At 46.6% G+C, this 16221-nt stretch overlaps 1 protein-coding gene across 7 annotated transcripts in view; it reads right to left on the minus strand.

Annotated features, from left to right (window-relative positions):
* KIF16B (kinesin family member 16B) overlaps window positions 1-16221 on the minus strand; it is a 306852-nt gene that overhangs the window by 112097 nt on the left and 178534 nt on the right. For all 7 annotated transcript variants that reach the window (XM_021078047.1, XM_021078043.1, XM_021078046.1 and 4 more), the window contains 2 exons: window positions 15110-15192; window positions 13417-13505 (listed from right to left, as the gene is read on the minus strand). In XM_021078047.1, the coding sequence (XP_020933706.1) occupies window positions 13417-13505; window positions 15110-15192 (172 nt within the window). The remainder of the gene's footprint in view (window positions 1-13416; window positions 13506-15109; window positions 15193-16221) is intronic.

The following is a 16221-nucleotide window of genomic DNA, read 5'->3' on the forward strand; positions in this document are numbered from 1 at the left end:
GCAGTCATAGTCATGCCAGTGCCCATGGTGGCAAAGGCAAGGATCTGGTCAACATCCATGAAAGACCACCTAAACCTGCTTCTGATGACTCCTGCTGACTCTCATGATGGCCCCACGAGCTGGGTGTCACCATTACCCCACTTGACACACGAGAAATGGCTTTATCTCTAGTAAATGGCAGAATCAATCAACTCTAGAGCCCACAATTTATCTCTTCATCCCTCCTTTAAGAAAGGAAGCTCAACTGTACACATGTTAAATCTAATGATTCCAGGAGTTCCCGCTGTAGCTCAGCAGTAACAAGCCCGACTAGTACTCATGAGGATGTGGTTCAATCCCTGGCTTAGCCCACTGGGTTAAGTATCTAGCATGGTGGTGAGCTGTGGTGTAGGCTTCAAATGAGACTTGGATCTGGCATTGCTGTGGCTATGGTGTAGGCCTAGGCCAGTGGCTGCAGCTCCAATTCAACCCCTAGCCTGGGAACTTCCCTATGCTGTGGGTGTGGCCCTAAAAAGAAAAAAGAAAAAAAAAAAACAAAAACACAGGAAGGAGAATCGAAGAGTGGGCTAAGTAGACACCTGAAGTGAAAGGATCAAGGGTGCTCTAGGGTGCTCTAGGGTGATATGAGAGCAGCTGGGGGCCAGAGGAGGCGGGAGGGTCTCTGGCCTGTAACATCACAGGTTCCCCCTCAGGAGGAGTTTTCATCACACAGAGGATTTGATCAGGATGAGGAAGGAGAAGGTATCTGGGTCAGTGGCAGCAGGCATCTCACATGGCCACAGTGCTGATTCTTCTTGAAAAGCAGCATCTACTGGAATGTAAGTTTCTCAGCCAAGAAACCAGGGAGAGTTTCTCAGTTTAATTCTTTCTTTCTTTTTTTTTTTTTTTTTTTTTTTGTCTTTTGTCCTTTTAGGGCCACACCAGCGGCATATGGAGGTTTCCAGGCTAGGGGTCTAATTGGAGCTGTTGCTGCCGGCCACAGCCACAGCCACAGCCACGTCAGATCCAAGCCGCATCAGCGACCTACACCACAGCTCATGGCAACGCCGGATCCTTAACCCACTGATCGAGGCCAGGGATCAAACCTGCAACTCATGGTTCCTAGTCGGATTCACTACCTCTGCGCCACAACGGAAACTCCCCCAGTTTAATTCTTAATGAAGAAAGACCTGTTTCTAAGTAGAAAAAAAAAAAAATGCAATTGCTTTTATTGAAAGCAGGATGTCCTTGATAAATGTTTCCCATTTCCTCAAAAATAAGAGTTAAAAAAAAATAAAGATGCTCAGTCTTAACCGAAAACGAAGTCCCAAACAGCCTAAGGAGAGAATCATCAGTACAAAGTCAGGAACTATATTTTAAGTACGAGGAGCTATCAGCTATTGTTGATACCATTTAGCTTCTGTTAAATATTACATTATTTACTAATCATACTTCAAAATGCACCTCTTTCCATAATCAATGATAATTATTTCAAACAGCAAATCTCAACAGACTGTAAAATATAAATGCGAGCGTATTAATAACAAGGAAGAGATACCAATGGTAATTGTATTTTAATGTGACTTCATTTTAAATAAGTATAATTCAATATCTTACTTTACTGGAATTATCCTGGCCCCAAATGCTAATTTCCTAAATATTATAATTAAAGGAAAACCACAAAAGGATATAATTTTTGCAGTTGTTTTTAGCATTTTTTAAATGGCAGTTAGAAGTACACCCACTGTGTTGGGTCCAACAAAAAAGCACAGCGTACAATCTATTTTTAGGAGAAAGAGTCTTTTTTTTTCCCATTAAAAACATCTAGCATTTTTATAACTGCACATCTTGCAATTTATCTGCCTATTACCATCAGCAAGGAAAAAGCAAGGGGGTGAGGATTTCTTCATTCGGATCATCACACTGAAAGTGAGACTGTGATGATCAAAAAATTTTAATGCACTGAAAGCATACATCTTGAGCCCTTGTCTGACCTCGGTGGTGGTGAGCTTTGCACCACTGATGTCATTTCTAAAAGGAGGAAAGTGGCAGAGTTCCCGCTGTGGCACAAGGAGATTGGTGGTGCCTTGAGAGGGCTGGGACGCAGGGTCAATATCCAGCCTGACACAGTGGGTTAAGGATCCTGTGTTGCTGCAGCTACAGCTTAGGTCACAATCGTGGCTCAGATCTAATCCCTGGCCCAGCAACTCCATGTGCCTAGGGGCAGCCAAAAGAACAAACAAAAAAAAGGAATTAAAGGAGGAAAGTGGCTACTTGCGCCCAGCCTCCACTGGAGCTGGCAGCTGCAGGGGGAGGCGGATAGGGCTTGGAGGCTGAGCTCAGACCACAGAGCAGCTGGAAAGGGGCTCGCACCCGATCAGGGAGGTGAGCCGGTGAGCCGAGAAGAGGCAGCCCCCGTGGGGATGTTTTCAGTAGGTTCTGTGGACAGGTAAGGCGAAAGTTCTTGGTCAATGGGAAGGCCTGGATTTCTCATACGTGGCTTTCAGGTTATCATCACACACAAAGATGACCTCGTGGGTGTTAAACCCTGAAGCCACACAGGGCCCTGTATGTACACGACCGATGCTCTACCATTGTCATCCTGCAGTGCTTAACATCTGAATGAGAGGCCCTGCCTTTTCACTAGGCACCAAGCCCTGCAAATTGTGCAGCTGGTCCTGATCAAGTAGATGTCATTTTTGAAAGAATCCCCTCCTGCTGCCTGGAATGTCTGGTGGTTTTCCTCAGTCCAGAGTCTGGTGAGGGACAGGTGGGAAGGAGCTGGAAAAATCCACAAACTCTGTATATGGTTTCCCCTCTCCCGGATCCTTCACAAAGGATTAGGCTTTGGTCACACTGGGGTCTGTAATGGTTTAGGCCAGAATCGCTGACCTTCTCACCACCCTACCACCCTCAGGCACTGCCTTCCAGCCTGCTGAACACACATGGCTAAGAGCCTACGACAGAGTCTATTTTGCAGGCTTTTCCTCTTAATATGCACCTTACACAAATCCCCAAACCATTAACTATCATTCCACCACAGAGTTGAAGAGCATGCGATTTCAGAACATGGATGTACCATGAGTTATGTGAGCAATCTCCTAGTGCTGGAACCATACATGGAAGATGACTCTGATGAAATGGTTTGGCAGGATCTACACTGGGTAACCCAAAGAGAGTTTAGTTTAAGAAATGAAAAGCTGGAGTTCCCATTGTGGCTCAGCAGTAACAAATCCAACTGGTATCCATGAGGATGCATGTTCGATTCCTGGCCCCATTCAGTGGGTTATGGATCCGGCTGTGGTGTAGGTCGCATATGCAGCTCAGATCCTGAGTTGTTGTGGCAGTGCTGTGGCAGAGGCTGGCAGCTGCAGCTCCAATTCGACCTCTAGCCTGAGAACTTACATATGCCACATGTGTGGCCCTAAAAAGAAAAGAAAAAAAAGAGGGAGTTCCCGTCGTGGCGCAGTGGTTAACGAATCCGACTAGGAACCATGAGGTTGTGGGTTCGATCCCTGCCCTTGCTCAGTGGGTTAACGATCCGGCGTTGCCGTGAGCTGTGGTGTAGGTTGCAGATGCGGCTCGGATCCCGAGTTGCTGTAGCTCTGGCATAGGCTGGCAGCTACAGCTCCGATTAGACCCCTAGCCTGGGAAACTCCATATGCCGCGGGAGCGGCCCAAGAAATAGCAAAAAGACAAAAAAAAAAAAGAAAAAAGAAAAAAAAAAGAGAGAAGCTGTGCATATTTGTGGGCAGAGAGAAAAGAGAGGGCAGAGAAGGTAAGTTTGAAGATGCAACTTGCCATGGCAACTCTGCCCTGGCATAACTTTTACCCAAGTGAAGAGCTTTGCAAGTCTGCTTTCCACATTTGTATACCTTTGATAGCATGAGCTGGGAGAATGCTCACACACTTAACTAGGCAGTGCCTGACCCAGCCTGGCGTCTGGTGGGGCTGAGCGAGGTCTCAGCAGGGCCTGTGGATCGCAAGAGCTGTCCACCGCCCCCCTCCAACCCCCAGCCCTCAGTCTTCAAGCCTCTCTTTCCTTATTTCTCTCTAACATCACTCCATCCCTCCCTTGGTTGCCTGAGTGTAAGCAGCAGGTACTGTCAAACAAAGAATTCCAGGGCATGCAGGTTTAGCTGACAAAATAATAGAGTGGGAAAGATTTATGTAAGCTGATTAAATGAGATGCAATCAACAATTTATGTCGGAAAAAAAAGAATAGTTCCCAAAGTCCTTAATGATTAAGCAAGACTTACATTATAGTATAAACATGGAACAAAGACGAGTGTTCAATGGCATGGAGAAAAGTTCACATGAAGATGTTAAAAGAAAAAGGAGGTGGTTCCTGCTGTGGTGCAGTCGGCTCAGTGGCATCTCTGGAGTGATGCAGGTTGGATCCCAGGCCTGGCACAGTGAGTTAAGGATCCGGCGTTGCCACAGCTGCCATATAGGTTGAAACTGTGGCTTGGATCTGATCCCTGGCCTGGGAACTCCATATACCACGAAGTAGCCAAAAAAGGGGGGAAAAAAGCAGAATACAGAACTGTGTATCAAGCATGATTTCAAGTTGGCTTTTTAAAGCACTCTTTAGAGTACATGATTACAGTATCTGCTATACAATTAAATACATACACAGTATAAAGTACAAGTAAATATTATACATGTAAACCAATCATTACTTCTTGGTAGAAGGATTGTGAATGCTTGTGATTACTTGATTCGTTTCTGAATGTTTTACTTTTTTGTAATAAGCATTTCAATTGGTAATGAGACAAACTACCTGTTTCAACATTTTTTCTTAATCTACTGTGATTATAGCAACTGTTCTGCTTCCTCTTTGCTTCCATAAGTCTCTAGTTCATTTCTACTCATCTCCAGCAACGATGCTTAAACCCAGTAGACTGCGAGACATGGGGGTTGCTGATGGTGACTAGACATGTGATGTCTCTGATGTGGGACACAGATGTGCAAGGTCAGGATTACAGTCTAGGATCAAGGAAGGGGATGGAAGGTCCTTGTCAGGGCACAATGATTCTCTCGCTCACACACACACATACAATCAACAATTACTTCTCACACACGCTACTTAGCGGGGTACATTATTAAGAAAATCCAAAGTTCTAGCTGTGGCACAATAGGATCAGTGGCATCTCTGGAGCACTGGGACTCAGGTTTGATCTCCCACCCAGCATGGTGGATTAAGTATCTGGCATTGCCACAGTTGCGGTGTAGGTCGAAATTGTGGCTCCAGTCTGATCCCTGGCCCCAGAAACTCCATGTGCGGTGGGGCGGCCAAAAAAGAAAAAAAAAAAAGAAAAAGAATATTAAACCTTTTCACTAAGTATACTAAAAATACTCCACTCAGTATACTAGACAAATAATTGTATCAACGGGCACAATTGCCAACCAAGCGCCACCAAAGAAAGACAGGATGCTAAGGAGAGGACATCCCGGTTGGGGTCAGTCATGCCTCCCTAAGGAAGCAACATTTAAACTGAGGTTTTTTTTTTTTTTTTTTAGGGCCGCACCCGTGGCATATGTAAGTTCCCAGGCTAGGGGTTGAATCAGAGCTGCAGTTGCCAACCAAAACCACAGCCACAGCAACGTGGGATCCGAGCCGCATCTGCAACCTACACTGCAGCTCATGGCAACACCAGACCCCTGACCCACTGAGCAGAGCCAGGGATTGAACCAGCATCCTCGTGGATACTAGTCAGATTTGTTTCCACTGCACCACAACGGGAACTCCTAAACTGAGATTTTAGAGACAATGAGGGACTTAGCCATGTGAAAAGCAGATGGACACACGGACCAGCGTTCCAAGAGGAGGAAACAGCACATTTCCAGCAAAGGCCTGGAAGCAAGAACAGACGTGTATGTTGAACCAGAGCCCTTGAATGAATCAGCAACAAGCTCTAATCAAACGAGTCAACAAATTACAGAGAGTTCGTGGCAGGTAATCAAGCTGATACATGATGTTCCTTCAGAGGAAAGTTATGCTGTCTAGGACCAACCAAGAGGAACCTACTCCCTTCCAGCTTGCCTATAACTACCATCCATCGTTATACTAGGAACAGCCTCACTTCCTCAGCTGACCTGTACCATCAGCTTTAGTTCCTACAGTTAGTTATATGAGGGAAGCAGGAAAGCAGGCACCATGCAGGCAACACAAATCTAAAGTAACAAATGAAGACAGACTGTGCATCTTTCTGCCTTCTTTGAAAACTGGAAACCCAGGGAGCTCATGGAATTATGCTCAAGGACAAAAAGAGAAAAAGCTAAGTCAGTACAGACAGAACTCATTTTATTGTACTTAGAGCTTTACTGTACTTTATAGATTTTTTTTTGTAATTAATTGAAGGTTTGTGGCAACCCTGCATCAAGCAAGCCAACCAGCAGCATTTTCCCAGCAGCCCTGGTTCACACTGTGACACATGCCTCTGTTACACATTTTAGTAATTCTCACGCTATTTAAAATTCTTTATTATCATATTTGTAATCATCACATTTGTGATCTTTGATGTTACTATTACAAAAACATTATGACTCACTGAAGGCTCAGATGACGGTTAGCATTTTTGAGTAATAAAGCTTTTTTTAATTAAGGTGGGTGCTTCTTTTAGACATAACACTATTGCACACTGAACATACAATATAATGTAATCATATGGCGTAAACCTAATTTTTAAATGCGCTGGGAAATCAAAAACTTGGTGTGACCCTCTCTATTTTGATATTTGCTTGTTCACGGTGGTCTGAAACCTAACCCGCCGTGTCTCCGAGGCGTACCTGGAAATGACACTGCTCTCTGTTAGTGGCAGAAACAAGCTCACTTCTTTCAGTCACTTTCATCACAAGTTCCCCGAGCCTGTGCATCTTCACAAGCCATTTAAGGCACTCTATAGCAACCGCAAAGTTAGTAAATGGTCCATGAAAAAACAACACCGCTGAGACCAAAGGCTGGAGAGAAAGTCAGCCTTGCAGCAAAGCAAACTTTTGAAAAATGGTAAAGCTCAATAAAACAAACCAGCAGAGACAAACATAGTAAATAACCATCAGCTAAAACACAGGCTAACTACCAAATCACCGGCAATATAAATATTGCCAACGACACTGCATAAAACTTCCACGCTCAAGGTCAACAACAACCAAAGGATAAAAGAGGTATAAAGTCCCAGAGAGTGAGACAGAATAAGTGAGAAGCGTGGGTCTGGCAGGGCACTGTAATCACGGACAACACGCTCTCTCCTCCCGGACCCGCAGTGAGGACAGGCCCTCAACCGAAGTTGCGGGTCGTAGCAAGACCATGTCCAGCTATGACCTCACTCTGTCTGCATCCCCTTCTTCGCTGGTATGAGTTCACTTAGTTCCTGTGTGTTATGTGGCTATTAAGTGCCAGGTGCTATGCTGGGCACTGAGTGAGCAAATTAGATTCTGTGCCCATTTTCTGGAAGCTGACAGTCATCTTGAGTGAAGGAAGTTCAGCAAAGGATGCACCCTGTTTCCTGTTCCTAATGTCTTCTCACTCTCTCCCCAGTGTGATGTACTTGTCCATCCGGTTGAAGGAGTGAATGGGGAGAGTGCGAGGGAGGGAGGGAAGAAACAGGAGAGAGAACTTAAGGGAGAAATAGGGAAGGGGTGGGGGAGGAAGGAAAAGGAAACTATTTTCTTTTCCTACAATTGTCATCAGCTGGCAAGAAGTTCCCACTCACATCTTGGTGCCGACAGCTTTGTGCTTCCCAATCCCAGAACTCTTCATTCCGAATCTGGTTCCTCCTAGCTGTACATTCTGAAATCCCCTCCCTACCCTTAACCAGGAAGGAGCAAGAAGGCTGGGGCTAGCCACACAGGGCGTTCTTGTACAGTGCGGAGCTCAGCACAGGACAAATTAGGTGTCTGACGAACCCCTGCTGATGAACAGGCCCAGGACATGCTTCCTGGAGGGTCACCATAAGGGGAGTTCCCGAGAGCCCAGTTCCTGGGAACACAGCTTAGAGCTGCATCCAGGAAGGTGTGGTCACATTGACCCAGCCAACACTTCCAGAGAGTCCCTTTCCAGTTTGCAAGCAGAAGGAAGCGCTCAGACTGTACCCATGGGAAATGAATAGTGGTGAGAGGTACTACCAACCTAAGAACAGTCTGTGAGCAGAGTGCAAGAGCCTTAAAACTGGACACATGCTCTGGCCTGGCAATTCCATTTCTACTTTGTTCTCCCCTGAGGAAAAAATAATCATGGACAAGGACAAAGATTTAGCTACAAATATGTTCACCCCGATTACCTGTCATAGCTCGAAACTAGAAAATAAATACCTACCAATAGAAGATACATAAGGCGTGGAATATCCATATAACAGACCCTCATGTGGACGTTAAAACGATGTTAGATAATATAGATGAAGGGAAAACATATATAAATGCTGAAAACTCTCACAAGCCCAGTGTGAACCCATCATGTGTGCATAAAGATGCACATACACACACAGATGGCTAGATAGTGGGACAAAGGTAGAGACTAGGAGATACAGCAACGTATTAACTGCAGTCATTTCTTTTTTGCTTGTTTGTGATTTCTAATGTTTCCATAATGAACGTATGGAAATAAAAACAGGTTAAAAATAATCATCGCTCATCTGTCTTCATCCTTTGATTGTCGATGACCTCAGACCCATTCCAGAGGTGGGGGGCCTTCCGCAGCTCCTGAGCCCCAGGTTGGCCCTGATGCTCACCAGCCCCTTCTTGATGCTACACCTCATGAAGCTTTGGATGGCTTTCCAAATGCAGGTCTCATGTTAGACTTTAGATAACTTTAGTCCAACCAAATTTGAAACCCGGGCATTTCTCATCTTCAGAATTTAATTACTGAAAGACAGTACAGCTACTGAACCAGGCTCGCCACCGGTTAGTGTTTAAAGGAAGTTAATGCGCAAGTGACAATATTTCCCTCTATTTTTAAGACTGAAAGGAACCTGGATGTGTATCATTTCACTTAGAGTGCTTTTAAGAAACTGTGAAGGCTCCCGCATTCTGCCAAGTTAGCTGCCTGTTTGCAGCCTCAGAGCAAGACAGAGGAGGGCTAAGGAGCAGGCTTGGTTTAAAGGACACTGCGCCTCTGAGAAGGAATGTTTCCCCTGCAGCGAAGCTGTTTCCTGGCAAAGACCCTGGCTGGGCCCTGCTCCAAAGTGACGCCAACTCCCCAAGCAAGTCACCAGGCTGCTTTGCCTCCTCCAGAAAATCTCTGGCACCAAGTACCACTCACGTGTGCACTCAAATTCTGGTTTCCAGAGAGCCTGTGATTTGGGCAGTAAGTTCCTAAACTACCTGAGAAACACTACATCCAACATTATGTGCCCCGATGGGCTGTTAGAATGTTCTTGGGTAGCAAAGGATTATCACAGGATCTAATAGTCCCACATCTGGGTACATACCCAAAAGAACTGAAAGCAAGAGCTCAAAACAGATATTCCCCCACCCCCCATGTTGATAGCAGCACTATTCACAATTGCCAAAAGGTGAAAGCAACCCAAGTGTCCATTGACAGATGAATGGATACATAAGATGTAATACATACTTGTAATGGAATACTATGCACCCCTAAAAAGGAAGACATTTTGACACTTGCTACAACATAAACTTTGGAGACACTATGCTAAGTGAAATAAGCCAGTCATAAAAAGAAAACTACTGCATGAATCCATTTTTACAAGGTACTCACAGCAGCTAAATTCATGGAGACAGAAAACAAAGTGGTGGTTGCCAGGGAGGAGGAAAAAGATCTGGGATGTTTTCATTTAATGAGCATAGAGTTTCAATTTTATAAAATGGAAAGAGTTCTGGAAGTTACTGGCAACAACGTGAATGTACTTATTAGCACTTTGGAGCTGTACACTTACAAATGGTGAAAACGACAAATTTTATGTCAAGTGATCTTTGCACAATATAAAAAAGAGTGAAGAAATGAGTTAGCAAATGCTTATGATTATACGAAAATACTCCTCTGTTGTATTCTGGGCCATGCATTTTAATCATGATCATGACAGGTGCTGCGAATGGGCCTGCAGAACCCGAGCTTCCATCTCCTACTTTGAATCCATCCACCCAAACTCCAAAGGGCTTTTCCTCAAAGAATAGCTGTCTGTTTTTCAAAGCAAATCGCACAACCCCAGGCTTGGCCCTCAGCATGCTCCCCAGCCAGGCCTCCCCCTGCAGAATCCTCTCATCTCTCCCCAGCCTTCAGCACGACCCCACCAGCACCCCCCAGGTTTGCTCTTCAAAGACTCCTCTCCCAGAACCTCTCTCCAGAGGAAGTTCCTCTCCGTCTCAGGTTCTGGCACAGAATCCAGTGCATCTGTGAACCAGGGACACAATTCCCAAGAGGAACTGAGGGGAGTGATGTGGGGCTCCAACCTGGGGAGCGTCTAGGGCTAAATCTCTGGTGAGTGTTCCATCCTCTTTGTTCTCTGAGATAAAGCATCTTTATAGATGTCCAACAGCTGCATATCCTCAAGTCCAAGAAAAAAGTGCTAGTCCAGAGAACGTGGGAGAGTTACTACTTAAGGCTCCTATAACCTACTATCCCCCCCAAACCCCTCTCCTAATGTGGCACCACAGCTATTTACTGCAGGCTACGTGTTGCTATGGCAGTGAGAGAGCGCAGAACAAGGGGAGGCTGGGAAAGATATCATACAGAGGTAAATGCCTATAAGCATAAGCTTTGAGGACAAGTGGAGTTCCTGTTGTTTAGGCTTATGGCAGCCTCCATGATGACGGCTGGAGGTGGCCTCAATGTCAAGAAAGATTCTGCAAGTCTCTGGTTTTCTAAATTACCCAACACACTACAAAGCATGGCTACTGGAAGAGAAGCTCTTCCAAGGCAGGTCAACTTGCACTTTACAGACACTGAGAAAAACCATTTTAACTTGAAAACCAGTAAACAACAACAAACAGCATCACTCTTAAAAGGACCACATATTCTCCTGTGTTCAGAGGGGGGAAAAAAGGACTGAGATCCCATCAGCAATACCTCTGAGGACAGGCTGCATGCGGACCCCTTTTTGGTTTCTGGAGGCACTGAACTGCCACGTGACACTTCTAAATGGTTTCAAGGTGGAAGCCACCACCATCAAGGACAATGACACTGGGACCTGGATCGGGTTCCGAGTGGGGAGGTGAATCCAGGCAAGCACGCGCCACACCCCACACAGATATAAGGGGCCCAAAACAGTGAGCAGATGGGAAAGTGGTATCTGAGCTGAAGTGACCTGGAGAGTCCTGTGCATTATAGTAAACCTAAATCAAGGAGTATGTGAATGACTCAAGCTCAGTCACCATAAAAGGCAGTTGCTAAAGGTAAAGAATTAAAGAACTAAAACCAAACAAGCTTCTCAAAGCACCAATAATCCAGTTGCTCTGAGACTGTTCTTGCATGTCAGGGGTCTGATCAGTCCCCGTGGCTGAGTTCAAGGCCGATTTATTCCATGAACAAATTCTTCTTGGGAACAAGAGTTGTAATAAGATGGAAAGACTCCATGCATGGTGCGGGCAAAAGCTGACACAGGGATGGAAGCCTGAACTTCCAGAAGTTCTAGAAGGAGTGGGGTTGGGGGATGAGGAGCCTGCAGTCGCAAGGCGGCACTAATCAGGTCTGCACTTCAGCTTGCTCACCCATAAAAAGAGGAATCCAGAAACGTGATCATGATCAAAGGCCTTTCCTAGTTTTAAACTCTTACAACAGTGAAGAGATTCCTTATAGCTGGGTCTGCTGTCCCCAAACCAGAGGATGAGCTGAGCTGAAGGAGGGAACGCAGGAAGCTCGGAGTTCATGAGAAGTGCTGAGCGGGGACCACAGACCATGGGACCAGCACCCAGGTAGGAAACTGCCCCCCAAGTTGAGAAAAGCAGGAAGTGACACAGTCGGAGCACAGGCTGGGGATCAGAGAGTCCTGGACCCACTCCCTAGCTCTGATCCTGAAACCAAGGTGAGCAAACCTATATGACTTCTGTACATATGTGTGAAGTGGAAAAAGGGTCATGGTGAGAAGTAAAAGAAAACTAACAGAGCAGAGGTGCTCAGCACAGCGCCTGCACTGTAACTTCTAAAAGTCACTTCTAGAAGACGACACTGTGGTCAATTGCAACTCACTGAGCTATTAGATTTACGCCCCCCCTTTTTTATGGCCACACCTGCGGCACATGGAAGTCTGGGCCAGGGGTTGAACCAGAGCTGCAGCTGCCAGCCTACACCACAGCCACATCAGATCTGAGTCACCATCTGCGACCTAAGTCACAGCTTGCGGCAATGCCAGATCCTTAATCCGCATCCTCGTGGAGACCACATCAGGTTCTTAACCAGCCGAGCCACAGCGGGAACTCCACGCCATTTTTTTTCATGTGAGATTATCCTTGTAGGAAAGAGAAAATTATGGAGGCTCATAAACCTGGCAAGGACCCCAAAATTCTTCCCTCCATTTCCCTGTTTTGAGGCATTTTCTTTACCATTTCACAGATGGAGTTGTGAAGGACCTGGGCAGTTAAGCTGACCACCAAGATCACCCCCCACTAAGTCCATTTGAAACATGGTAGTTTGGGAGCTCCCCGGTAGCCTAATGGATTAAGGATCTGCTGTTGTCACTGATGCAGCTCAGGTTACCACTGTGGTGCAGGTTCAATCCCTGGACTAGAAACTTCTGTATGCCACAAGTGCAGCCAAAAGAAAAAACAAAAACATGGTAAGTTTGTGTCCCCAGTGTTCCCTAGAGCCTGAAAGGAGTGACCACAACGCCCTGGGTATCTGAAGCCCTAAGAATCAAAGTTGTTATTATGCTAAATTTATAAAATGAAAACAAAGTGCCAAAAGCCAAAGGGATGGTGCTTGGCAGTCAAAGTGCCACCTCTAAAATATCAGGCAGCCGTGAATAGGAGAAGGAAGCCGGAACCCTCACCAATGCTTACAGGCAAACAATCCAAATGTGTCTCCTCATCTGTGCTGTGATCACAGCAAAGTGAAACTGTGTCTCTATACGACCAGGGCTGGGAAGGAATCTGGCCTGATAAAGAGGCCTGACTGCAGAAGTTTCATTTTTATCTGACTTGTTTTTGTCCTTTTTTTTTTTTTAGGGCCGCACCTGCGGCATACGGAAGTTCCCAGGCTAGGGGTTGAATCAGAGCTATAGCTGCTGGCTTACACCACAGCCACAGCAATGCAGGATCTGAGCCGCATCTAGGGCCTATACCACAGCTTACACCAACACCAGATCCTTAACCCACTGAGCAACGCTGGGGATTGAACCCGCATCCTCACGGATATTAGTCGAGTTGGTTACTGCTGAGCCACAGTGGGAACTCCCTGACTGTTTTTTTGTTAGTGACTTTGACAGAGTCCACATGATGAACACAATGGTGCCGACCACAAGGAAGGTGACGCCGATGTCCACTCACCCTGGGTTGTAGAGCATGACGGCGGAGAGGTTCTCACAGGACTTGGAGAGGTCGGTCATGGACAGGCTGAGCGAGGACAGGAGGCCACTCTGGGAGCAGACACAGGGCAGAGTGGTCACCTGGGTGGCAGGGGAGGCTGTACACTGCGTGCACCCTCTCCACTCGTGACAGTCGGTGAGGGGACCAGGCCCCCCTTGAGTTTGCACACAATTGGTCTCCCGGGGACACAGGTCAGAGACAGTCAGGCTAAGGATCCGTCTGGAACCCAAGCCCGGAGTTTGGATGGGAATGGCACAGCCCACCCAAGGGCCTCCCTGGCAGGGCTGCTGTATTCATATCGGGGGAAGGGGTCAAAGCATCTTTGTCATCTCTGTCCCCAGGCAAGAAGCAGTGCCCTGTTAGCAGCACTCACCCATGTGAGTGACACAGAGGGAGAGGTGACGAGAGACCGAAAGCTCAGGGGCTTGATTTGTTCTGCTTCCATGCAAAGCTACTGGCAAACACACTCTCTTCCCTCTCTCCCCTGCAGCTATGAACCAAAAAGGGCCTCTGGGGTGACCCTGGGCTGGAAAAGCTGAGAGGCTTCACTGGCTAGAACCACAGCCCTGGAGAGGGCTGCAGCTTTCTCATTATTTCCCATCCCAGGCACTGGCCTCCTTGGGCAGCTTGCAAGAGCAGGCTGAGATGCTGAGACGTGAGGCTGCAGAACTCAGGGGTGAGGGGCAAAATGTCCAGGTTGGCAGGTCAGGGCTGCAGCCCAGCACCCCACTTGCTGGCTACAGGACAGGTTACTTTCCCCTCTTGATCATCTGAGATGTAGGGCTAACAATAGCCTCTGTGCAGATAAAGTGGCACATGTGGCAGTTTTGCACAATGCTGGGCTCCCAGGAATACAGTTGTGACTTTATTCTCTTCCTCAGTCTAAAGACAATGTGGTGTCCTAGACATGTTTCTCTCGCTCTCATTTCTTCCCTTCTCTCTGGTCCATGGCCCACCTCTCCCATCCAGCGCTTCAGGTACCCTCCGGATGTGCCCCTCCAACCAAGCCCAAGTCTCGTGCAATGATCCTAACCCATCCCTTTCTGTTTCACAATCAAAAACCCTGGTCACTGTGAATGAAAATTAAGAGTGAGCACACTTTTGGATGGAAGAGATTCTGCTATCGGGGGAGCTCCTAAACTGATGCTCATGAGTGGAAGGCACAGTCCACTTAATGTAAAACAACGTCCAGAGTTCCCTGGTGGCACAGTGGGTTAAGGATCTGGCGTTATCATTGTGGTGGCTCAGGTCACTGCTGTGGCTCAGGTTCATTCCCTGGCCTGGAAACTTCTGCATGTTGTTGGCACAGCCAAAAAATAAATGCATAAACAAAATTGTTAAAACAAACAAAAAAAATACAACACCCACCTCCCAGGGGAGGCTAGGCTGAAAAGGATGGTCCAAAGAGGAGTGTTTCTCCTTCCACTCCACCTCACTTGCTAGCCTACTTCACAGCCAGCCATCCACTGGACACAAGCTCCCTAGAATCAACTCAGGCTACAGGACTTGTCAAGTGCTTTGCGCTCCAGAAAGTCAAGCTGCTGGAACCAGAGTGGAGACTGCCCCCCTCCCCACCGAAACCCTGTGCCCAGCGCCCCCCCGCCCAGTCCCCACCCAGATCAGAGCTGGATCCTGGAGATTCTAGGCTGCTCACCTTCCTCTTCTCCCTGAGCTTGGCAGCCTCCTTCGGATGGTTAAAGCGGAACATGTTGGTTCTTCCTAAGAGTATCACCGCGCCTGCGAACACACAAAAACGGCAACGAGTCTACAGTGGGCCACCTCATCCGTGGGTGAAATATTAAATGGAATTCTACAGCTGCACTGCAACTTCCAGTGTATTCTAAACACTGGAGCATGGGAAGGCTTTAGTCTCAAAAGTCTGCTTACATAAGCCAGTTTTAAAGCTTCAAATACTTTTATTTTTTTCAGCCCAGGGTCACAATACTCGTGTTACCTGGCGCAGAAGTGATGGATCTAACCATTACCACATCGTGTGAGATTTAATAGATACACAGATAATTAGACCTCTGATTCCTGAGGAGAAAAACAAAAAATCAGGTCTCCCAAGAGAAGCTGGAATATCAAGCAAAAACATATGGTCGCCAATTTAGGAAATGTTTATTAATGCCGATAAAAGCAGAAACCTCAAAGGAAGGTGCTTTCAAAAGAAAACTTGGTGACATCGCCAGAGCCCATGTCACTGTCACTACGATCACCCTTAGAATTCGACAGGAAAGAAGGTGTGCACGTGTGGTGTCTTATTTCCCCATAAATACACTGCTTCTTGTGAAAACTCTGTTAAAGCTTAGATGGCTCCATTAGACACACAAGAAGGGCTCCTTTTGACTGATGAGGGGCCTGCTTATTCAGAAAATGCTTATACAAAGGGCAGGCAGATGACAATGTAAACGCCCAAGCATAACAAAATTATCAGGTGGGGAAGCGGACTTCAGCTTGAATAGGCCAATAAGCAAACAGACACTTCTAAGGTCGACTCTGTCCAAAGCTGGCACGGATGTCATGGAAGGCAGTGAGCTTGTGGTCACTGGAGGCATTTAAGATCTACATGATCTTACCTGGTCCCTTCACACCTGAGAGTCTACGAGGCCTCAGAACAGACCCCTCCCCCACCTGTGTTCAATCTTTGCCCTGAAAAAGAAAATAACTTATAATGTGAAGATAAGATATTCATTCTAAGCAATGGGATCCTGCTGTGTAGCACTGGAACTATGTCTGGTCACTTGTGATGGAGCAGGATAATATGAG

This window comes from Sus scrofa, chromosome 17 (genome assembly GCF_000003025.6).
Source record: "Sus scrofa isolate TJ Tabasco breed Duroc chromosome 17, Sscrofa11.1, whole genome shotgun sequence".
NCBI classification, from domain to species: Eukaryota; Metazoa; Chordata; class Mammalia; order Artiodactyla; family Suidae; genus Sus; species Sus scrofa.